Source organism: Bos indicus, chromosome 4, assembly GCF_029378745.1.
Source record: "Bos indicus isolate NIAB-ARS_2022 breed Sahiwal x Tharparkar chromosome 4, NIAB-ARS_B.indTharparkar_mat_pri_1.0, whole genome shotgun sequence".
Taxonomy (NCBI): domain Eukaryota; kingdom Metazoa; phylum Chordata; class Mammalia; order Artiodactyla; family Bovidae; genus Bos; species Bos indicus.
In genome coordinates, this window is record NC_091763.1 from 44,197,374 (window position 1) to 44,222,708 (window position 25,335).

General features: G+C 40.6%; 1 protein-coding gene across 3 annotated transcripts in view; it reads left to right on the forward strand.

The window, feature by feature from the left end:
* The window catches only part of GSAP (gamma-secretase activating protein), a 101,117-nt gene that overhangs the window by 62,865 nt on the left and 12,917 nt on the right, over positions 1-25,335 (forward strand). For all 3 annotated transcript variants that reach the window (XM_070787702.1, XM_070787701.1, XM_070787703.1), the window contains 8 exons: positions 2,298-2,351; positions 11,412-11,540; positions 13,220-13,278; positions 13,963-13,994; positions 15,713-15,774; positions 19,518-19,613; positions 22,419-22,489; positions 22,964-23,058. In XM_070787702.1, the coding sequence (XP_070643803.1) occupies positions 2,298-2,351; positions 11,412-11,540; positions 13,220-13,278; positions 13,963-13,994; positions 15,713-15,774; positions 19,518-19,613; positions 22,419-22,489; positions 22,964-23,058 (598 nt within the window). The remainder of the gene's footprint in view (positions 1-2,297; positions 2,352-11,411; positions 11,541-13,219; positions 13,279-13,962; positions 13,995-15,712; positions 15,775-19,517; positions 19,614-22,418; positions 22,490-22,963; positions 23,059-25,335) is intronic.

Genomic DNA, 25,335 nt, shown 5'->3' on the forward strand with positions numbered 1-25,335 from the left:
TGGGAGACTAAACAGGCCCTCTAGTTCCCAGGGTTGAGAATATGTTAGTTGGTTGTTGTGTGACTGTCACCCTGACAGACAGTTCTTCACATTTGTGTTTCTCCTTTTTTGTGGGACAGAGGAACTTTGTGGACATACAGAGTGACATCAGGAAGTCCTATGAGAAATACAATATGAAAAATATGAAAAAGCCCAGTTAAACCACTGCACAGAGCTTATTTTAGGGTTTACCACGTTGCTTTAAAGTTCTTGTGGTTAGAGTATGTTACCTTAAAGGTCTCTCCTAGTTCTGAAATTCTATGATCCTATGATTTGATTTTAGCATTGATATAAATCATTTACTGTTCTCTAATCTGCCTATGCTCTTAATGCTATACCCTTAATAAATACCTGCCACAATAGAAAATTTTAATTCATACTTCTATTACTACATCTTTTTTTTTTCAAGAAGCACATTATTTTATTTACAGTCCCATTGTTTTATATGTACATTTATGGGCTGTCCAAAAGCACTTCTTTTTTTAAGCAATCCTGGAAATTTTAAATACTCTAAGCGGCTCCTGAAGATCAAGTTGTCAAATTCCTCATCAAGGACAGCCTTAGGTCATCTTCACGTTTCCAGATAGTTAAGTATTCAGTTGGCAGCAGTCTATGCTTCCAGTGTCCATCTTTCACCTGCGAGGATGGTGATACTCATTTCTGCCAAATTCTGCACCATGACATAGTTATCAAGATCTACACCTGAAATGGCACTCTCTCGTTGACCTGATTTCACACCACGACATGGTCGGCATTACATGCTGTTGCACGGTGAAGCCTTTCCCTTTCACACGCACAAAATCCCCTCATTAGAAATTCCCTGACACACAGTCAATGAACTCAAAAGCCCCAACCCCCATCGCCCCGTCTCCTGGCATGGAAAAGCAGACTCAGGGCCGCTTGGAGCCTCCAGAGGTCTCAACAACGTGCCGGAGGCCAAAGCAGGCCGCTGCCCTCCACACGTTCAGGTGCCGGGAGCATCTTGCCTGGCTCGGTTGCGGCAGCAGCCTTCCAAGACTCAGGGAGGCCATAGGGTCCTGCCTGGCGCCCGGGCCCTCAGAGGGCTGGCTGCTGGACGACCCGAGCCATCCGAACCTCTAGCAAAGGAACATCCCCACCGAAAGCCGAGGCCAGGAAGCTACTACATACTTGTATTACTATATGGAAATAGATTATTTCTATAAATAGCTGAATTGGATTTTTTAAGATACTAGAAAATATTGTGCTCTTACTCATAGATAATCCTGAATTATGCTTTGCAGACAATGAGGCCTGTTGTGCCTATTTTAAGATGCTATTTATAGCCTAAAACTGTAGTGAAATTTCTGTTCCTGAGTAGTGATAAGTGAAGCACATATAGATTCTTAAAACAGGCTTTCTCCTGTCAAGTGAAGATCTCAGTTGCTTGAATGTTCTGGAGGTTTATTTCTCCATCCCTGTGATGCTATTTTTCTCAGGAATATTGTATGTCAATGAAACTCAGGACATTTGAGTTCTAAACAAATACCAGATTTTATTTCTATTTTCCCATATATCATCTACTTTTTTTTTAGGAAGTGAAAGAGGAATTGACTAGTTGAGAGACTAATAACAACAAGGAACCACTCTTTTCAAAATAAGTGGCAATTTTGGCAGTTTATCTTTTTGTTTAAATTTCTGTTGTAATGCTCATGAGTTAGAAGAATGTTATTATTTGGATTTCCTGATATGAATTGCCTCTTGCACATTTGCCATGGTGATTGTGCTGTATAAATCTTTATGGAGATCTCTTATTTCTGAAATTATGTTGGAGGATGAAGTGCAGAACAGTTTTCCACTGAAGTCAAAAAAGAATCTCATTAGTGAGATGGGGATCAACTATAATATATTTAAATGAAGGGGAAGAGGGAGAAAGGAGTAAAAAAAAAAAAAGTGTCCACCTTATCATCATACTTGATGGTGCAAATGTAATTTGCCTCCTTTGTTCTTAAATGGAAATGTATAAATAATACATTATTCTGTTTCTTTATAGTAGTCTTATTCTTTCCTTTAGTGATACTGTCAACTATCATAATTGTAACTTTACAGAATATTTCCTTCCTGAGGTAAGAGATAGGTTGTGTTCACTAGTATTTATAAACCCCAAGGTTTATTTAAAGTAGAGGTTAGCAAACTGGGAGCTGCCCTCAGCTTCTGTGTGCACAGAAAACACTTCCTGCAGGCTCAGGCTGGTGGTAGTTGATAGTTCAGCAGTTGTGTGTGTGTTTCCCCCTCCACAGGAAATTCCTGGAATAACCCTTGTGACAGAAGAGATTCCGTTGCCTCTTATGAAGGTAAGTGCTTACAGAGAGACAAAAGCCCAGGCCTGCATGGCTTCCTTGCTGGCCTCCACAGTCACCTGCCCCAAACGTCATGGCGGTTCCAGAGGGATTGTAAACTATTGGGGGAGGGTGGGGTGACGGGTAAGGCTGGTTGTCTAGGCAGTCCTTTGTATGTGGTAGTCTCTAAGGATGGTATCAGGGCAATTCTTAGGAGTGCTCTTTAAAGAGGGAGGTTTTCTGAAGACAGAGAATATGAAGCATGTAGAAGTCATACTTTCCACTGTGCTTGAAGCCGATCCACGCTGGAGGAAGTCCTGTAAATTTTCTCTAGAGGACCCGAGAGCTGTGGTTTTTTTTTTTTTTTCACTTCACTTACTTTGTCACCCCCTCAACACACACACACACACACACACACACACACACCACAGAATCTTAAAACCATTAAGTAACCTGGGCTGGGATTATCTAGTTTCCTTCTGGTTCTGAGAACGGGCTTTCTGCTTCTTAAGAGTGGCCTGTTTGGGCTGTCTCTGTGGTCTCAGAGCACCTTCTTCCTGCCCGCCAAGTGACAGCGTTAGTGTCTCTCTACAGGCTGGTGGTTTCACAGGAGTTTCTAAGACAATGGGGAGGGTGGGGTAAGGTGGGTGAGTAGAAAAGAATGTGTGTGTAGTTAAAAACTGGGGAGTATTTTAGCACAGTTTCCTTGAAGCTCCTTTGTTGTTTTTGGCACTGCCTCCTGTTAATTATAGCTTGCTGTGTGCTGGGAAATCTCAACTTTTGGCAGCAGGCAGCCCAGTGTGCCTCTTGGTATTTACATTTGATTCTTTTGATTCCATGAAGAGCAGGCCAGGCCCAGGAAGCTGGGGGGAAGCTGTGGGTGTTTGAGGTCATGCTGATGCCCTGGGGGTGAGAGAGGGCCGACTGGGGCAAGTTTAGCGGTTCTTGGTTTTGGCCTTCAAGCATCCTTTAAGTGGAGATGGATGAGAGAGGTTTCTAGGCAGCAATGTGGGACAACTTTGAAGTTCTACCAAAGCAGGAAAATGAGGCAAAAGAAAGGTTTGATTAACAGCGTAAAAGATTCTTATTAAGAACCTCCATCTTCTCATTTTCTTGTTTTTGCTTTTATCACAAGTTCAACAAATCCAGAATGTGTTTAATGGACACACAATAAACCAGTGAAGGAATTTTTAGAAGAGAGCAACGTCACCCACAGTTCTTTAATTTCTAGCATAACTGTCTGTTTGCCCCATTTCCTCCTGGTCTTTGTCATAGGTGAGCATATTTTGCCTAGTAGTACTGGCCATCTAGTGATATTTAATAAAGATTATGAATTACAGTATATCATGCACATCTTCATGTTGGTACATAAACTTCATAATTTTCATAATTATGATTTCTAATGACTCCATAGGTTTCCACTGTGTTGCTGTGTCTGAGTTTACTTAATCATTCTTCCATTTTGAGACATTTAGTTTGTCTCTAGCCCCCACTGAAAAAATTATTTTTGCTATTAAAAATAATTTGGCAATGAATACTTTTATGTAGGTTTTTTTGGGGGTGTGTGTGTGTGTGCGTGTGTTATTTATTTATTCCTCTAAGGTTAAATGCCCAGGAGTATTACTGAGTGAAAGGCCATGATAATTTTTAGAGCCTTTGATTTTTATTGCCAAACTCATATTCAAAAAATGTTGTGATAATTTACAGTATTATAAGGGATTTATGAGTTTATCAGTTTTACTATAACCTTACCAACATTGTGTATTTTCACTTAAAAAATTAAGTATAAAACACTGATGGGAAGGCTCTCAAGATTTTTACGCATCGATTTGTTCTAAGAATACAATTTGTCTTTGCTTGGGAACAAGCTAGCTTATTTTTGCACTCTCTAACTTTGTGTGTGTGTGTGTGTGTGTGTGTGCACATGTATAAAATTATTTTTTTATGTAGTTCATTTATTTCCTTCTGTTATTCACTTTGCCTTTTCCTCCCTTTTTTCTACTCTCCCCTAATTGTCTTTAGCATTTGGCTCTGCAGAGAGTTATTTCCCATTAACTGTTGCCAAACATGCTTGGGAGTTCTTCTGAGATGCTACATGTTTTCATATACGAGTCAGAAGTATTACATAGGACAAGTTTGAGCTGTAGATCTCTTCACTGTCCTTTCCATGCAAACAGGATTCATCAGGGAAGCCATAGGAATGTCAAGGGATTTTCCCTTGGACTCAGGAGAAGATGGTACTGGGTTTGGTTTGGCCAGCTCCTGCCCCTCTCCCCCACCCCCATAACTTATCAAATCTTTCAGTTCACAAGACTCTTGGCCCTCACAACTCTCATTTGTTTCTCCATCTCTGCTTGCATAATACCTCTCACTATAAGCAGCTGCCTTTGACCTACTTCTACCGCAGGTCCCAGCCCAATTATATTGCAATGGATCTTGTAGTAGCATATCCCCACTACTTTTCTTCCCTCCCTGGCCCGTTATGTGACTATTCTTGCAGCTTCCCTGATGGGAGTTAGCTCTGAGCACCCTTAACCTGAATCACAAGTTACCTTTCGGAGGTGTGCTTGCTGCTGGATTTTCCATGAGGCCCAAGGGACCCCTGTCTGCTCTGAGCACGCTTGCTTCCATTCTGCTTGTAAGATGACTGCCCTGATAAGGAGTCTGGAGAAGGAAGGACAAAACGAAACTAGACGAGCACTTTCCGTCTGGTCTTCATGCAAGTAATTTTAGTGTGAAGTGGAGTACTTTATAAATGTTTAATATATGGCCATCGAATTTAATTGGTTTATACCAGTTTATCATCTGAAAGACAAAAGGTTTCCTTTATAGAATGGTTTCCAAAAGAATTTTTTTAAATGAAACAGAAAGTATATTAAAACAAGATCTGCACCTTAAAATCTTAAAAGGAATGTCATCGAGAATGGCCTGCCTAAGAATGATTTAATCCCTTCCACAGGAAGTCATGTAAGAATTAAAAAAAAAAAAAGTAGAAACAATAGCTTACTTGAATATCAAGAATGGAGAAATGGAGTATTTTTATTAAAGTATTTTTAAGCCAGACATCTTTAGTTTCATTTTATACAGTAAGGAAGGCTTTAATTTAACCATTTGTGTTGTGACTATTAACTATCTGACCCAGAGACTGGGAAGGAGAAGGACTTCAAGCCCTTTCCCAGTTATGGCCACTCCAAGTGAGGAGGCTGCTGCAATGTCCATCAGGGGTCTGGATGCCCCTGAGCAATTGGAGAAAGAGTGGTTTTCACTTGATTATGCTTCTTCTCTTAAACACTTAAAAAGTGTTTAAAAAATACTGTTGTAATTGGGCAAAGCATGAACATAATTAAGCTTTTAGTGAGGCACAAAAGACACCTTTTTCCTTGCCCCTTCCAGTGCAGATGGCCACCATCACTTGAAGAAAAGGTTTCTTAGCAATTCACAGTGTTGAATCGTAACAACTTACAGTTTTTAAAAATGAGAATTGTTGCTTTGACAACTGTGTAGCATTACCAAAAATGTCAATTGGTTATGAGTGAGATATTGACTTTCCAAAGTTTAGTTTGTACATATGCGATCTTGTGATATAACTAGAAATATATATTTCATCTTCTTCCATGATTCCTGGCACAGAGCTCCTAAAATCTTTGTGATTTCCTAAGTGATAAGAACTATAGGGAGATCTTTTGTTCCTGAAATAGCTCCAGAGCACAAAGGTGAAAAGAAGGTCTTATTATTCCTAACAAGCCCCTTTCAGCCACACCTGAGTTTGTCAATGAAGTTACTTTTGGAAAGCACCTAAGGGCGGAGCTGGTTGCCAGTAGAACCGACCATGTGATTAGAGGGTTGGCCCTTTCAGCCCTCTATCAACACCACTTTCCAAGGCTAGAGTGGCTAGAGATAGAGTTCAGCACTGATGGCCAATGGTTTAATCAATTGTGCCTGTGTGATGGAGCCTTCATAAAGAACCCTGGTTGAAAGGTTTCAGAGATTTAATGGGTTGGATGAATATATGGAGGTGCAGGGGTTGGGGTGGTGCACCTGAAGAGGACATGAAGCTCAGAGCCCATTCCTGCCCTATGCATCGCTTCAGTCTGGTTATTACTGAGTTGTATCCATTTATAATCAACTGGCATATAGGCAGTAAACTGTATTCCTGAGTTCAGAACCACTGTAACATATTATAGAACCCATGAAGGGGGCGCTGGGAACGTCAGATTGATACACAGTTGGTCAGAATCACAGGTAGCAACCTAGACTTGAGATTAGCATTTGAAAAGGGGGCAGCCTTGTGGGACTGAGTCCTCAACCTGTGGGGTCTGAGATTGTCTCCAGATACTTGTAGGACACCTTGCTGGCACTGGAGAATTGATGAATGTGGAGGAAAAAACCCACACATTTGGTGACCAGAAATGAAAAATTTTGTGAATAGACTGTTGGAGAGAAAAAACACAAGTTATTCCTATATAGTGTATTTTTAGAGGCAGAGAATTATGGCAAGTTCAGTTAAGATTGTAGAAACATAATTTTATAATGGTCCAAAGAAACACTACTTGTTAGAGACAGCGCACCAGGCTGGAAAATTTATTCTTGTCATTATCTGTAGAGATGGGAGTACCTTCAGTTTACTTCCCAGATATTGAAATTGAAGAACAGACCTGATCAAGGATTCCTATTTTTCTTCCTCTTCTGCCAGTCATTCGACTGTGCTGTTTTTGTTCATAGTTGGGTTGAGAAGATAATGTTTAATTCTTAAGGTTGACAGTAGAAAACTATCTTAGCATGGGCTTTCTTAAGATACATGTTGATCGTGAGATGTAATAGTTTAGAGCCATATTTAGGAAATTACATTAAAAATTACATTCTATTAAAAATGAGTACTACCCAGCTGGGAAGAGAAGAGAGATATTTTTACTAAATGTTGGGAAGAAGGAGAAAGTCCACTTGTAAATTGGAGAATTTGCACATACAGCATGTGGTCTTCCTAGCAGGAAGCCTCAGGAGTTAAAGTCACTGTCCTCTGTATGGATGGCCCTGCTTAGAGCATCTTGGCCTAGTAACGTACCTTGCTAGCTTTATGGACACATAGATGTTTCTAGTTTATTCTGTTTGTACTGGAAGTAGTGGGCCACTGTGTTTCTCTGGGCTGCAAGTAAAAGCTGATACTGAGATAGTATCCACTGAAGAGACAAGTTTGATGCTTTACCTCCACTAGTTGAGCCCTGGCATGAAGGATGAGGTTGGCTTCCTCTTCTGTTAAAGAAGATGCTGGTTAATCAGCAGATGTAGGATCAAAGCCAGAGGGCCTTTAAGAAACGAGAGGCAGATATTTTTTTCCTGGCAGTAATTTGCAGATGAGCCAATAAGTACCACAGTGTTTTGTTTTGTTTTTTTTCCCTTTCTTGGTACTTCTTTTTTAAAGAGAAAAAAATCAAATTTATTTCCCACATAAATGGGAAACAGTCTGTTAATATAACCCTTTAATCCTTTTTTTCAATTAATATTAGTTTTGGTGGGCTACATTTGGTTAATTATTTCATGTCATCCTAAAAGTCAAATCAAGATTATTTCTCAAGAAGAGACTTGAAATAATTCTCCTTCCTTTAAAATCAAAATGTAAAACTGTCCCTTGTATAGGGAAATGCTCCTGGGTTATTCTTTAAGGATCTGACGGCTTCTAACACCAGAGTCTCCCAGAAGTAGCTAAACTCATGGGTATGATAAAGCATTTTTGTGTATTTGAAAGCATTATAAGCTCTTTTCAAGAAGCTGGCAATGTGCTTCTTAGATTGTTGTGGCTTTTCCTTTCCTGTTGTCCCTGATGAATATGGTGCTTAGTACTCAGCTAGTGCCGTAAATGCTGGCTGACAGAGAGGAGTGTCCTTCTGTGCTCCCAGGCTAGCTGGTAGGGTGTGATTGTGTAGCTCCCACGCCCTCTTCCCCCCATACTGTGTAACAACAGCTAGCATTTTACCTTGGTGCTTCTTTTACTCTCTGGGTCAAGGAATGTGCTGGTGTTACGTTGGCATTTGAAGATTCTTTGAAGGTTAGATTGAACCTCCTCTCTAACCCTATCTCCTGTTATGTCACAACATAATTGCAAGTCTTCAGGCAGGTGGTTCTTCATCAGCCTTTAAGCCAGAGATGTAGATGAAAACCTTCGAGAGTGGGTAAGAGACTGACATGACCTGGATGTGCTCAAGCATGTTCTCAGCCCAGGCTGAATAGTAGACATGCCTGGGAAATGTCTAAAACTCACAAGGCCCAGGTCACAGCCCACACCAGTAGGAGTCTAGGGAGTGGGACCCAGGTGGTTACTGAGGTTGGCAGTCATACCCTAGGGGCAGATATCTTCACTGCAGAGATTGAAGTGCCGTGGGGTTTTCTCTACTTTTTCTAAAGCTCTGTCTATGGTCTGAATCTTGGCTCATTTCCTAGGAGCTGCACCTGGAACATTCTCTCTTCACCCTTCACTTATGTATCCATTTTCATCTTTTGGGTCTTATCTATTTCCAAGACTTCCAAATGGGCTTCCCTCGTAGCTCAGCTGGTAAAGAATTCACCTGCAGTTCAGGAGACCCCAGTTCGATTCCTGGGTCGGGAAGATCCCCTGGAGAAGGGATAGGTTACCCACTCCAGTATTCTTGGGCTTCCCTGGTGGCTCAGACGGTAAAGAATCCACCTAGAATGTGGGAGACCTGGGTTTGATACTGGGTTGGGAAGATCCCCTGGAGGAGGGAATAGCAACCCACTCCAGTATTCTTGCCTGGAGAATCCCCATGGACAGAGGAGCCTAGCAGGCTACAGTCCATGGGATTGCAAAGAGTTGGATATGACTGAGTGACTAAGCACAGACTTCCAAATAGCCCTCCCAATTTATAATGATCTTCGTGAATTTTCATAGCTTAAAAAATTGCATCCTTATCTAGTAGATACCAAGTAGTGACATATGCCATTAACTGTTTGCACTCTTTCAATATCTATATCATAACATCCAGCCCAGTGACCTCTTCCAATGACCTACACATATCAAATAGACCTACAAATATTAAAATATTTCTGGGGCTTTGGGCTACCCTTATTTAAATGTAAGTTATTATTTTAAAACTTAATGTGTTTCCTTCTACCTCAGTAGTTTTAAACTATTTTAAGCTATGGATTCCTTTGAAACGGATATAAACTGTAGACCTTCGTCCCAGCAAAGTGCTCATAAGAACACATACTCTGTTTTACATACAATCATTAGACTCTGGAGCGCCTCTGAAGCATGTCCTTGGACTTGTTTTATCTGCTTATTCTCAACTAAGACAAGGCTACATGGAAAGGGACTTTTTTAATGGGGCGAGGGTGAGAGGAAGGTAGTTTGGGAGAGATCTTTTCTTGGGAAGCCACAGTGTGAGTATGAAAATAGGGTCTTCTGACAGAAGGATGCCTTTGGCCTGAGGGGAAGAGGGACTCGCACAGGTAGGACATCATCATTCCTTCCTCCCCTGTCTCATCCTGGGCAAGGTTGAGTGCACCGAGCCGTGGGACTCCAATGCAAAGCAGACAGAACCAAATGCATAACTGACCACTAGATGTCACCACAACACCAGCTAATTTGATGGCTTTGGGCACTAGTTGCCAGAACCGAGATGTAGAATAGCTTCAGCAAGAAAAGCTGCAGCGACTTCCTGTCAGGGTCCTAATTCTGTCAATTGTCTACGGGGTTTGCTTTCATTATTGTTCTTTCAGTATAAGGGAGACAAAAAGGTGGACAAAGATGTATTCACTGTCAGTGTATGGACAAGGAAACAAAAGATAAAACAGACAGGTCAGATGGAGAGTAGGACCTGACTCCAGGTTTCCGATTTCCTCTGGAAATAACATTTTCTTGGACATAGCTCTTCCTGTCTCTGTGAAAATGGGTGTTGGCTGGATAAGCCTTTCAAGCTTCTAAAATAGCAAGTTCGTTTTGTTATGTAACTCACTTTCCTGATACCGGTATCCATTTTAAGCCACTTGTGACTGTGCTTTCAATAAGAATTTGGGTGATGTGACTGAGAGACTTCCCTTTCACTTTTCACTTTCATGCATTGGAGAAGGAAATGGCAACCCACTCCAGTGTTCTTGCCTGGAGAGTCCCAGGGACGGGGGAGCCTGGTGGGCTGCCGTCTATGGGGTCACACAGAGTCGGACACGACTGAAGTGACTTAGCAGCAGCAGCAGCAGCTATTACTTAACAAAGGGCATTTTCCTTGATGGGGCATTTTTTTTAAGTTCTCTTTTTTTTTTACCCCTTGTAATACAGCCAAGTCTGTTCCCTCTGTAAACATTAAGCTCACTTTGTTTCCTGGCCACACATTGCACCCTTGATCCCAGTCAAATCTTTTATAAATGCATATATTTCATGAATCTGTCTTCATTAATTTGCCAAATCAATTTTTTGTCAGGATATCCTTTAACATTAAAAATGTATTACTATAGCATTTTATTTTAAAATGAACATAATGAATATTTTTTGCTTCGGGCTAGTACAGTGATATCAATATGTCAAAAACCTAGAGGGAGATGGTTGCCCGCTAATTCCATTTTGAAATAGTTGACAACTGAGTGTGAAAGGAGTGCGCTTCACCTATCTGATTCTTGAGTTTTGAAAAAGACCCTTTGGAAGTAAATAAACTTAACTGGAAAGTAAACCTATGCTTCCGTGTGCTCCAAATCTTGTGACCATTCTGTCAATGAACATGACATTGTTGATATAACCTGAGTCAGAATGGGTCTCTGGGGAGGAAATGACTTGATGTGTTCAAAGCAGGCTTCCCTGCTTAGCCTTCACCCAGGGGGAGTCACACTGGCTTAGGGAACTGAGCAGCTCTCTCTGTGTAAAAGGGGCTCGAAAAGAAAGGGAGGGAGGCAAGCCTCTTTGAGTCTGTTTTAGAATTCCTGTTGGGACAAGACTGCCATCCCTTGTGGGAAGTATCTGCTCAGAAATGCTGCCTCCTGAGAGCTTTTTAGCAAGGCCTGCAGGGGCCGTGCTGTGTAGTTCAGGCCACAGGACCTGCTTCTCGAGCCCACTGATGTTTTTGTCTCTTACAGGTGCATAGCTTTAAGGGCTACTGGGAAAAACTGAACTCCAACCTGGAATATGTTAAGTACTCCAAGCCACACTTACACTATAACAACAGCGTGGTCAGGAGAGAGTGGCACAACCTGATCTCAGAAGAGGTATGTGTGGGTTCCTGAAAGGAGAGCAAGAAGCCCAGCAGAGTAGGTTAGGTGAGGCCCTTAGGTCATAAAGCTGGCTTAGGTCCAGCACTCACCGCTGTTGCCAGGCACTGTTCATAAGTGCTGCTGATCCCCAGTAGGCAGACCAAGCTGCTTCTGTGATCTCTTTCTCTTCAAGAGGAAATTAAAGTGCAAAGAGGTTAAGGGACACACACAACACATTCATAGTAGAAGTGGTGGGATTCACATTCGAGTCTCAGATGTGTTCTTGCATTACTTACATACACACTGAGGAAACCAGAAGGGAAAGAGACACGTGTACCCCAATGTTCATCGCAGCACTGTTTATAATAGCCAGGACATGGAAGCAACCTAGATGTCCATCAGCAGATGAATGGATAAGAAAGCTGTGGTACATATATACAATGGAGTATTACTCAGCCATTAAAAAGAATTCATTTGAATCAGTTCTAATGAAGTGGATGAAACTGGAGCTTATTATACAGAGTGAAGTAAGCCAGAAGGAAAAACACCAATACAGTATACTAACACATATATATGGAATTTAGAAAGATGATAACAATAACCCTGTGTACGAGACAGCAAAAGAAACACTGATGTATGGAACAGTCTTATGGACTCTGTGGGAGAGGGAGAGGGTGGGAAGATTTGGGAGAATGGCATTGAAACATGTAAAATATCATGTATGAAACGAGATGCCAGTCCAGGTTCAATGCACGATAGTGGATGCTTGGGGCTAGTGCACTGGGACGACCTAGAAGGATGGTATGGGGAGGGAGGAGGGAGGAGGGTTCAGGATGGGGAGCACATGTATACCTGTGATGGATTCATTTTGATATTTGGCAAAACTAATACAATTATGTAAAGTTTAAAAATAAAATAAAATTAAAAAAAAAAATCTATAAGTTCCCAAATTTGTGGTTGCTAGGAGTTAAGGAGGGCTCCCCTGATGGCTTAGTGGTAAAGAATCCACCTGCCAGTGCAGGAGACGTGGGTTTGATCCCTTGATGGGAAAGATCCCCTGGAGGAGGAAATGGCAACCCACTCCAGTATTCTTGCCTGGGAAATCCCATAGACAGAGGAGCCTGGCTGGCTACAGTCCATAGAGTGACAAAGAGTCGGACACGACTGATCAACTGAGCACAGACAGATGGGTTAGGAATGGTTGAAAGCAAAAGAATGAATATGACCCCTATAAAGGGGTAACACAAGGGAGATCTTGGGGGTGATGGAGCAGTTCTGTCTTGGGATTATGGTTGTACATTGTCATATGTGAATCTATACATGTGAAAAAATGACAGAACTGTGTGCTCACTGATTTGGGTATTGTACTATTGTTGTTTATATAAGATATGAACACTGGGAGAGACTGGGTGAAGAGTATGTGAGCTCTCTCTGCAGCATTGTTGGATATAGTTATAGTGTTATTGTATTGATATATAAAATATAGTTGGACTTGCAGCTCCCTGAAAACTTGTAATAGTTTCAGAATAAAAATTTTTTAAGCCAATTTTTTAAGAATCTAGGTGTTATGATTACCTTGAAAGAAAGTCTCCTTTTTTCTGAACTCTTAACTATATTGTATTATGACCTTAATGTGAAAAATGTCACCCACAAAACCTTCACCTTCCATACCTCTGATGTATTTTCACTCCTAGAAAACAGGAAAAAGAAGGTCTACGGTGTATGTGAGAAATATTCTTGATAATGCAATAAAGTAAGTAAAATGAAGGATTATTATAGCTATAAATGGCTATCTTTTGTAATTACTTTGCTGGCTGCCTTTCAGGGAAGTAGCTTATTACTTTTGTTGTATTCTCAATGAGATGATGCTGTCAGCACCGCCCGAGCCCTGTTTTGGAGATTGGAGCTAGAGTTTCTTGTAGGAAAAGTTTATATGTTAAACCTTTTAGATTTGCATCCTGGGGATGGATGACTCAGAAGGAATAAGTGGTAATGAAAGCTCTTACTAATAGAGCACTTTAAAGGGGTCCAAGTAGTGGGTTGATTTTAAATAAGAGTTAGTCGGCTGGTGAACCTGCTCTTATTTTGAAAACATGTTTTCTGAGTAGATGAGTCATCTCGGAGTGCTACAAGCATAGGCCCCATTCCAACCCCTGTTCTATTTTCTGTTCCTATTATTTCCAATAACTGAGAGCTGCAGTTGTTCTAAATTACCGTCATTGTTTGCACTAAAGAGTTTTGAGATTTTATAATTGCTTAATGTGGCTTTTGCCAAGTTGATTAAAGTTTTTGAGGTTTTCAGCAGCCTGAGAACAGTCTCTGCAGTGGTTTTATGGGTTTTTAAACGACAGTATCTTTGTATGGTATTGTGGGTTTTTAAAAACTTTTTTTTATTAATGTTTCCTGTGTGAATAACGTTGGCTAATTTTTCTTATAGGGTGATTTCTAACGTAGAAGCAAAGAATTTGGGTAAGAAAAGACCTATAACAAAGTCTTCTGATTTCAGTCAGTTGTTTGTTTGTAACACCATTCTCCCACTGTGGGTTGGCAGGGAAGTCACTTCCACTAGCTCAGTGAAGGCAGCACCCTTTACTATCTTCCTGTCAGAGCGACTCCCAGTTTCTTCCATGTCTCTCTTGGCACCAGGTCCTTTGGGAACAGCTGCTGAATGTGCTTTTGCTGTAGGACTCCCTGACTGTAGGTTTTCCTCCTATTTCCCTGTAGAACTGATCTAATTAACATGCTCGCTGGGTGTACTTCCCTTGGCCTAGAGCTGTTCTCTCTCCAGCTATCTATCTGTGGGACTCTTTCACACCTCTTAAAGGTCAGCCTCACTTTTTTTTTTTTAAGCTGTTATTTTTATGTTGTTTTATGGGCTTGGATGTTTAGTTATATGCTGGGTGACCCTAATGGAAATTATTTTATACAGTGCTTTGCTGCACATCCTGCAGCTGTGCACACAGCCCACGTGAGCAGTGAAGTCACTTAGCAGCCCCGGGGGAACAGGTCGTCCCGGCCTGAAGCCAGGGTTCTGCCACCAACCCCAGGCAGGAGCCAGGGGTTGTGAGCATGCTTGCAGGCTCCCCTTCTTGCATCACTCGGGGATTTGTAGTATGGGAAGTGTGACTGGTCTGGCTGAGGTTTCTGTGTCCTCTGTTCCCACGTCTGGTTAGAGCTCCTTCCGCTCCTGAGCTTCAGGGCTGTTTGCATCTGTTACTAGTCATTCTCTCTTGATGCACTTTAGGGAACTCGCTGCTTCCTCTCACATTCTTTGTTTGTGCTAGTTTCCTAGGAAGAAAGTCACTGTCAGAAGCGAACATTCTTTGTGAAATGCGGAACAACCATGAAAACTGCTGGGCTCTAGTTTTGAAGTTTTCATCATGAAGGTTGTGTAGGATCCAGTTAGGATTTATCCCAAGTGGTCAAGAAGCATCTGTGCCCTCCTGAAAGGAGTCCTCAGCTCCCTGACCAGGGCAATTCTACCTCTTGACCAGCACTGTGACTCAGGTTCTGGCAGAGGAAGATGGGGCATGAAGGTGCTCTAGGAGATCTTCCTAGAGACAGCGTTTGCCTGCCCCTCCAGTCCTGCTGGCACAGTGCAAATCATGGTGGATAAAGTGCCATTTGGTTTAACCTTACACGCCACTTTTCCATCTCAGTCTAACTACATTTTCAGTCCTATAATGTGCCAGTTATTATTTGCCTCAGTAATTGACTGCGGTGACTGGTCCCCTCACCTCAGTAATTCTATAAACTACAAGTTGGAGTCAGAAAGAAGGGAGTCACGTGATCCTTCCACTCAGTCCCTGTTCCTGGGTTTGCCACTCCTTAGGTTAAGAGAGGACCTGAGTTGTTTAGTCTCCTGTGAAGCAGAGGATCTCAGTGACAAGTCTCCACATTGAAGAGAAATTGAAGCCAGAGGGTATTGGTGTTGGCAATGTGTTCCTTGTGTTCTCTCTCTCTTTCAGTCTGCGCCTCTCTCTGCTTCACAGTGCTCCCTGCGTATTACCTGAGTGATAAGTTGCAGCGTGTAGGGCAAGGTCACACTGAAAGAGAAGTTTTCATCCCGTCAGGAAAGTGTTATAATTTCCCCAATGACTCAGAGAAGGGAAGCCCAGACTGAGGCCTCTTCCTTCTGGTCATTTCCTAAAAACACCCTGCTTGACTATCGCTCTGTTTAATTTCAGAGCCAAGATTAACACCCCTCTTCCAGGAGGAAGACACCCACCAGCAGCTGCTTATCGGGCTGGTAAGTAGGACGTTTGGTGCTGGCAAACAGTGAGCTCCAAGGAAAGGGGAGAGGACTAGATTGTATTTCTCATTCTGATCTTGTTTTTCATCCATTCTGTCCACATATGGTTGTTGCCATCCACCCACTGTAGGCCCTGTGTGTTCAGTAGTAAGGAACACATACATAATTTCTGCCCTCTTGGTATTTGTAGTCTTGTGAGAGAAACACAAATTAATCAGTCACCCCAATAAATGTATAATTATAATGCATCATAGAGAAATGGATAGCACTGAGAGTATTTAAAACAGGAAAGACCAGCATCTCTGTGGCCTTTGTATTTGGGTTTAAAATACAAAGGAATAAAGTATTCTTTCTCAAGAGGTCTTACCGGTAGGAAGACCAAAGATGTAAATCAAAATAAATTAATTGAAGAGCAGAATTGGCAAATAAATCCAAAATCTTAAAAACAACAACAACAACAAACAACTAGTTAAACATCTAAATCTGAAAAACATCTTTAACTGAAAAACTAGTTTTAAAAAAAATTTAATAAAATATTTTTAATGCTGTGCAGGCTTAGGAATGGGATAATCTATTACCTTAGATAAGGCTAGTTTAAAAATATGAGAAAAATATGTGTAAATACATAGCCATACACTTAAAAATTCTAGTTAAACAATGTTTCCTTGGCAAATAGAAATTACAAACTGGAGCCAAGGAGAAATAGAAAACTTGAACGTATAATAACCATAAAATAATTTGGAAAAAATGTCAAAGATTATCTCTAAAAAAGGCCCCAAGTTATCTAACAAGTTAGTTCTTTCAAAGTTTTAAAGACCAGATTATTCTCATATTATGTAAAGTATTTCTGAAGAAAGATGGGAAGCTTTTTACTCACTTTAAAAAGCATGATCTTTAAACCAGAATCTGACAGTGACCACTTTTACTTGTGAATATAGATCCCACAGGCTTAATTAAAATACTTTCCAATACTTTGTTTGAAAATACAACTTGGCCACATGGGCTTATTTCCAGGAAGGCTTAATATTAGAAAATATATTAATGTAGTTCATCATATCACTGAGTCCAAGAGGCAAAAATGATTCTATGGGTGCTAAAATTTGATGAAAGTATAATTCCACTCTTGGAATTTTAAACAAAGTTTAGTCTAATCCTAGTAGCGAACGTCCTTCTTAATCTCACTTTGGAGGCATTCCTATGAAAATCAGAAAGAAGCTAGGTATACTTGCTATTGTCACTAAAATTTTACATTATTCTAAAAATTCTAGCCAATGAAAGAAGAAACAAGAGTAAAAGAAGATGGTATAATTGTCTAATGAAACAACAAAATAATCAACTGGGAAAATGGAAAGTAATAAAATTAAAAAATAAAGAATAAAAATAATGTGAGTTAGTAAGCTGACAATGCTATATTTATTTTCATTTTATTAGAATTAATCAGTTAGAACAGATAATGAAAAACAGTGTATAATTTCCAAATCTTTAGCATCTAGCTTTAATGAAATTACAAACAAAAAGCCAATGAAATTTCTCTGACAATTGACTGAGTGACTCACTTAACAAAATAAGAAAGAGTGGGACCGACATTATGAGATATCTAAATGTGCTTTTGATCTGCAATAATTGGAAAAAGATGGCACTAACACAAAGATATGAAATTCTGATTTAATTTTGAATATTTGGTGAATGATAAATGAAATATTTAAAAATCAATGTGAAAAGAAATTATTTTTAGTCAGATCAATCAGTGGTTGACTATTTTGAAAAGTCAATTAAATTCAATTTTTCCCACCCCAAATACCACTTTATACCATAGAAATATCAGATTAAGGAATCTAATATAAAAATTAGTATAATGTATATATTATTTAAATAAAATTAATATATAAATATAAAAAATTAAACTGTGAAATAATTTGAATAAAATAAGTAGACAAATAATACTGAGAAAGCTTTTCAAGTGTATTATTGAATATAAACATATTGTAGAAGATTGATTGAAATCTTGAAACAGAACAACAATAAGGCAAGCAATAATATTTAGAAAAAAATATTTGCCACATAATGTGATAAAAGGATAACATTTGGCATATAAATAAAGCTTATAAATCAGTAAGAAAACAACATACCAGAAGGGAAATGGACAAAAACTGTTACCAATGAATTTTCAAAAGTTAGTTTAGGCTGAAAATATCTCGAGTTGGGGCAGAGAAAGAAAAACAATACTTAACATTGCTATAACCAAATGACAAACAGAATAAGTATTTGTTTGTTGTTTTTGCCTATCAAATTGACAAAAATTAAAAATTATATTAGGAAGGGTCATAGTATGGGGGATTTGACAGTCTCATCCAATGGAATTTGAAATTAGTATTAATATAATCTCAGTAGAAGGCATTTCAGTAATGTCTCTGTTAAGTCTAAGTACAGGACCCAAGAAATTCCATTTCTAGGAATTTAGCCTGACAAAATAATCAAGGATATGACAAACAACCCTTGTATACAAAGTTTTTGGTGGTATTATTAATAGTAATAAATATTCCATATGTATAAGAAGGGAATAAACAGTTCAATTATAGTATTTTTTCATAAAATTGGTTACTGTACAACTATTACAACTAGTGTGATAAAGAATATTTAATGACAAACTATTAAATAAAAAAGCAGATTGTAAAATATTAGAATGACTATACACCCTGGAAAAAAGGAAAGTAAAAAACCAAAATGTTAATATAAATGGTAGGATTATGAGCAATGTAAGTTTTCATCTATATGATTATTATAGAAAAATTAAAATGGGAAGAATATGCATCATATTTCATGCAGAAAAAAATAATGTTTTTTTTTTAAAAGCTTTATCATTTAATACATGCAGGAGACTGAAATAATATACCACTCTGTCTTGGCCCAGGATGCCATGGGCTTAGTTTTGCCCAGGGTGTCTATTATAAATCTGCTTAGATATTAATAGAAGATACATATATACATGTGTGTGTGTTGTTAGTTGTACAATTCCCATGGTGTTTATTGGTACAAAGGTTTCTCTAGCCAAGAGGGTCTGTTGCTGAGCAAGGCATTTAGACAAAAGAGACAAGAAAAGGAAGAAGGGAAGAGAAAAGCTAGGAATGCTACACTAATTGGGGAGCCCCAGGGATGGTCCTAACAGTGCGACTATAGAAACAAGCCCATTTGGAGGCACTAGAATAAATTTTTCCATACCTTTGCATGTCAGGGAACTGCGTGGAATGTATAAGCCATTGCACAGAGGGAGGTACCTAGGGCATTTCCTTTTTATTCCAGCCTCTGTCCTTCCAAACATCCAAACCCTGTTCCTTCCCGTTAGCATAGACTTTCCATGTTTAGAGTTGCTCCTGTTAGTTCTCCAGAGCCAGGAGCAGGAGACTTCAATCCTTTGGTAGATCCCAAAGCTTTTGACTGCTGAGCCTAGTGATTTCCACTGGCTAACTTCCACTGGCTGCTTTGGAGAATTCTAACAGTCAGGCAGCCTGACTCTCAGCTGCTCACTGGGCTTTGGGTGTATCATAAGTCATTCCTCTTGAGGAAAATGGTAGTGCCGCCTGATTTATGCCCATCAAAGGAACATCATGGGTTATACATTTCTGCTAGTGGGATCTTCAGGTCCAATATTTTTCATATTAATAGGGAATGTTAATAAATGAATTCAAACCACTTGCAGGTGTGAGTGGGTAGGTTGTGACTTATCTACATTCTGTTTTCAGATGGTGTCTGAACTAAGAGAGCATCTTTTGAGACATCTACAGGGTGTAGAAAAGAGAAAAATTGAACAGATGGTTCTGGACTACGTTTCAAAACTGGTTGGTTTTGCTTTATCTTCTCTACCCGTGCACCCTTCCCCCAACCCACCTCCTTGGTCCCCTGGTGTATAGTTTCCAGTATGTGGTTCAGTATGTTTTTCATATTAGGATTTTGGATCTCTCCTGTCCTCAAACCTGTATATATGATGCTGTAGATTGAAGAAAGGGGGAAAAGAACCAAAAAACAAGGAGAACAGGCCTTGGAAATGGTTTATTTTTCCCTTCCAGTAGTGGTTATATATGTTTATGGACCAGTGCATATATATGTTTACATATGTATGGAACAGTGATGAATTCAGCATGGGTGCCAAATGTTCATGTCATCTTGGCATTTTCCAGCTCCTTATTAAACTGTAGGTAGTAATGTCTATACATGGAGGTTTATGCAAACGTGAGAGAACTTGAATTTCAATTCTTAATTAGCTCCAACAGCCTAATTAGGCGAGATTCCAGCTCAGTTGTATAAATACTACCACGTTAGAATCTGCAGGTGAGATTGGCAGCTCATTCACTGGGTAGCCACTCATTGAAATTGTGTGATCGAACTTAATAACACTGATCCTTGTGTAAACAGAAGTGATGAGGCTGGATTGAAATTTGAGCCTGTCTTGGTATCATTCAAAATGCGTATGGAACTGAGGCCTGACCCTACTTAGAATCTAGAAATAATATGATAGATAAAAATTTTTTTAAGTATTTAAATATAAAGAAAGAGAAAAAAAAAAACCTCCAATACTCCATTTCTCTAGTTTGGATAGGACTAGTGTGTAAATATGAACAAATATTTTTGCATTGAACTCCAGAAGATTCAATTTATTGGATATGGCCCTGATTTAATTTCATGTTCAATTTTTATAGTTTTCCCCTTTTATTGCAGTCACTGATATCTGTTTTTAAATGATATATTTGAATTTCTACAGCAAAGTTTGAGTTTTATAGTTTTTAATATATTAGGAGAGGTTGGTATTTGCATATACTAATGTGTACAAGCAGGGCATTGGAACTTTCTTAGGTAATAATTCTTTGTGGTAGAAAAGGAGCTCACTTTACAAATGTGTTACTGATCTTTCTTATGTTGATACTGACTTGATTTCACTGTCCTTTAAAAAAAAATTTTTTTTTGTTTATTTATTTTTGATTGTGCTGGGTCTTCATTGCTGTGCAAGCTTTTCTCTAATTGCAGCAAGTCGGGGCTACCCTCTGTTGCAGTGTGTAAGCTTCTCATTGCGGTAGCTTCTTGTTGCCAAACGCAGGCTCAAGGGTGCATGGGCTTAAGTAGTAACAGTGCATAGGTTCAACAGTTGCTATCACCAAGCTCAAGAGCACAGGCTCAATAGTTGTGGCGCACGGGTTTAGTTGCTGTGCAGCATGTGGGATCCTCCTGGACCAGCGATCAAACCTGTGTCTTCTGCACTGGCGGTAGATTCTTTACCATTGAGCCACCAGGGAAGCCCCCGTCTTTGTCCTTTCATGCTGCTGCTACTGCTGCTAAGTCACTTCGGTCGTGTCCAACTCTGTGTGACCCCATAGACAGCAGCCCATCAGGCTCCACCGTCCCTGGGATTCTCCAGGCAAGAACCCTAGAGTGGGTTGCCATTTCCTTCTCCAATGCATGAAAGTGAAAAGTGAAAGGGAAGTCTCTCAGTCGTGTCCGACTCTTCATGACCCCATGGACTGCAGCCCACCAGGCTCCTCCATCCATGGGATTTTCCAGGCAAGAGTACTCGAGTGGGGTGCCATTGCCTTCTCCGTGTCCTTTCATAATGCACAGTTATTTATCATATCATGTATCATCTTTCTTTCTGTTGACTTTAAACGTCCTCTTCCAGAGTGTTAGGGTTTTTCTTCAAGCATCAGTCTTCCCTTTAGTTAATCATATTAAAAAAAAAAACATCCATGTGACACTAGTTTGTGCTAATATCTCCTAGAACCAATAGGACCAGAAATGGTAGCAATGTAGTCTCAGAAAACTGAGACTTGGTGCCCCCTGCCTTTCCAACCCAGCAGTCACTGACTGATGCCAAAGCTGCTTGCCCTGCCCAGAAGCAGACATCTGCATCTCCCAGTCCCCTCCTAGGAGGGTGACTGGACAGCCTTTAAAAATAAATCCTGGGAAGTTGCTGCAGAACCTGATTATATTGCTTGTGTGTTATCTTACATGATTTCAGCCAGGGAGAAACTGAGAATCTGTATCACTGAGAATAAATAGTGTCTGTCTGTGCTCATATGGAAACTCTTCCTAATTTTGCTCCCTGTCCTTTGCCTACATGTGCAGTGCATGGATTTGTGGTCCTGATAACAATTCCTTGAACACTGTCCTATTGCTGACAAGCTAGTAAAATATAGAACTTGACTTGAAACTAGTTTTACTTCACAATCCATGCTCGGGACCTCCATTCTGTTCAAAATCGCCTTTCCTCTGTCAGCTGTCTACCGTGTCACCCTTGCCACATAACAGGCCTAAGGCAAAACCCTGTTGCACTTGACCTTCACTGGTGGACAAAGGCCTGTGATTGAGGGCCTGTGTTGTGAGCGGTGGGGCCAGTTAGCGGTGGGGAAGCCCCGCTGGGGCACTACCCACAGTGACAGTGGATGCTCTGTTAGATGTGGCTGCACATTTTCAGTCTTTCCATTTTGAATTCCAGTGCTTCAGAATTGACCTCTGAAAGGCTGGTTCTATGTCCAGGCACAGCCTGAATGCCAGCTGCCCTGAATGTGCCTGTTAGAGCTATGGAAGCAGAGCAGTAGGGGCTCCTGAGGGGAAAGGGTGTGAACGGAGGTTAACAGACTTTCTTTACCCTCTAGCTGGATCTCATTTGCCAAATACTGGAAGCCAGTTGGAGGAAACATAATCTTCATCCCTGGGCTCTCCACTTGTACGCAAGTATTTCTTGCTCTGTTTTATTCTGGTGTGCAAAATGCTAAACAACTCTGCTGCTAGTATTAGCAAAGCCTTGATTAAACTTAGTAGATGAAAGTAACTTTCACAAGTTCTTACACCATCCGTCCTAGTTCTGAACTCAGCATTTAAAGTTATGCCCCTGCTTCTTCACCCGTCCTCTTTCTTTGGTATATGCTTGGTGAGAAGGGAGGGGCACATAAGCTCAGTACTGCCAAAAAGGGGAATTTGAGTTAACGCAATTTGTCATTTATGTGCCTACTGTCTCGTTAGATTCTAGGCATTACAACGATGGTCATCATCATATCTATGAAGCTTTCCATAGGGTATTGCCTTTCACTGATAGCATGAATTTCATCTGGACGTGGCACTCAGAGCCACTGCTTATGTGCAAATGGGGTTTGGAAATGAGCTGCTTGGCTGAATTGCTGCTTTGTTCTTTGACCTGCAGCAATAGACAGGCGAGTGCTGCTGAATTTGCGGTCTTTCACATCATGACCAGGATTTTGGAAGCTACTAACACTTTGTTTTTACCCCTGCCTCCTGGTAAGTCTTGGCTTTTTGTTGTTGTTGTAATAAATTTGTTCTTTCTTCTGCACTTTGGCACATTATGAGTTTAAGAAGGAGACCTCCTGAGTCGGAGAAATTTTTGGTCTCATGTCAGTGTAAGAGATGGGTCTGAGGTTGGTCTCTGCTGATCACATCTCCTCTGATTCTTTTTTTTTTGATATTTATTTATTTGGCTGTACCAAGTCTTAGTTATAACACCTGCAATCTTTAGTTGCAGCATTTGGGATCTAGTTCCCTGACTGGGGATATAACTCAGGCCCCCTGTATTGGGAGCACACAGAGTCCTAGCCACTGGACCACCAGGGAAGTCTGCCTTGTATATTTTAAAGAGCAGATTGAAGGCCAAGAGAATAGCCAAGTCTAACTTCTATGGAAACTTGCTGGCGCGTGCTTTCTCAGTAGATGAGGGGAGCTTGGAGTCAGCTACTGTTCCTTTCTGGAAAGATGAAGTACTGGGCAGGGGAAATGGGAGAAGTCTTTTAGGAGGGTATAGACTGCAGTGATGTAATCCATCTCCTCTTTCCTGGGGGAGGATTTATGGCCTCCTGCTCCGTCTTCTTAAGTGCCCGTAACTATTACCTGGATTCAAGGCCCTATGGACGAGGGAGCTGTGGTTAACCAGAAACTCTCTTCTGATTATTAAACTGTACTGTAGCTTGTCACCAACTTTAGGGGGCCAAATCTGGTCCCCTTGCAACTGTCTAGGATATTTTGAACCAGTGAAAAACTTACGTTGATGTGTCCAGGCTTAGTTTATCTGATCAAGAAAGTTAACACTCAGAAGGAAGTGAACCTGGCTGTGTTTCAAAAATTGAGTTGATTTTTATGTGTTCCTTGGAAACAGAAAACTTCCCTTGGGATTTTGAAACAGGACCAAATCAGGTCTCAAAACACTCTTGGCACATGTGTCTGCAATCATTCATTTAATTGGTCATTTTTAAATTCAATCAACAAACATTTGTTGAGCAATTACATTCCAGGTACTGGGCTGGTAGTTAGAGCAGTTCCAAAAATTAACAAAAGTCTACTAGGGAAAATATGCATATAAATCAATATTCATTTTAAGAAACAAATAAGCTCCTGTTTACTCTAAACTGCTTAACTTATGCTGAATATGTTTAAGTTCTGATGAATTTTAAGCTTATGGTAGCTACTGCTGCTGCTGCTAAGTCGCTTCAGTCATGTCCGACTCTGTGCGACCCCATAGACAACAGCCCACCAGGCTCCCTGGTCCCTGGGGTTCTCCAGACAATAACACTGGAGTGGGTTACCATTTCCTTCTCCAATGCATGAAAGTGAAAAGTGAAAGTGAAGTCACTCAGTAGTGTCCGACTCTTTGCGACCCCATGAACTGCAGCACGCCAGGCCTCCCTGTCCATCACCAACTCCCGGAGTTCACTCATACTCACATCCGTCGAGTCGGTGATGCCATCCAGCCATCTCATCCTCTGTCGTCCCCTTCTCTTCCTGCCCCCAATCCCTCCCAGCATCAGACTCTTTTCCACTGAGTCAACTCTTTGCGTGAGGTGGCCAAAGTACTGGAATTTCAGCTATTTAGCATCATTCCTTCCAAAGAAATCCCAGGGCTGATCTCCTTTAGAATGGACTGGTTGGATCTCCTTGCAGTCCAAGGGACTCTCAAGAGTCTTCTCCAACACCACAGTTCAAAAGCATCAATTCTTTGGCGCTCAGCTTTCTTCACAGTCCAACTCTCACATCCGTACATGACCACAGGAAAAACCATAGCCTTGACTAGACGGACCTTTGTTGGCAAAGTAATGTCTCTGCTTTTGAATATGCTATCTAGGTTGGTCGTAACTTTCCTTCCAAGGAGTAAGCATCTTTTAATTCCATGGCTGCAGTCACCATCTGCAGTGATTTTGGAGCCCCCCAAAATAAAGTCTGACACTGTTTCCACTGTTTCCCCATCTATTTCCCATGAAGTGATGGGACCGGATGCCATGATCTTCGTTTTCTGAATGTTGAGCTTTAAGCCAACTTTTTCACTCTCCTCCTTCACTTTCATCAAGAGGCTTTTGAGTTCCTCTTCACTTTCTGCCATAAGGGTGGTGTCATCTGCAGATCTGAGGTTATTGATATTTCTCTTGGAAATCTTGATTCCAGCTTGTGCTTCTTCCATCCCAGCATTTCTCATGATGTATTCTGCATATAAGTTAAATAAGCAGGGTGACAATATACAGCCTTGACGTACTCCTTTTCCTATTTGGAACCAGTCTGTTGTTCCATGTCCAG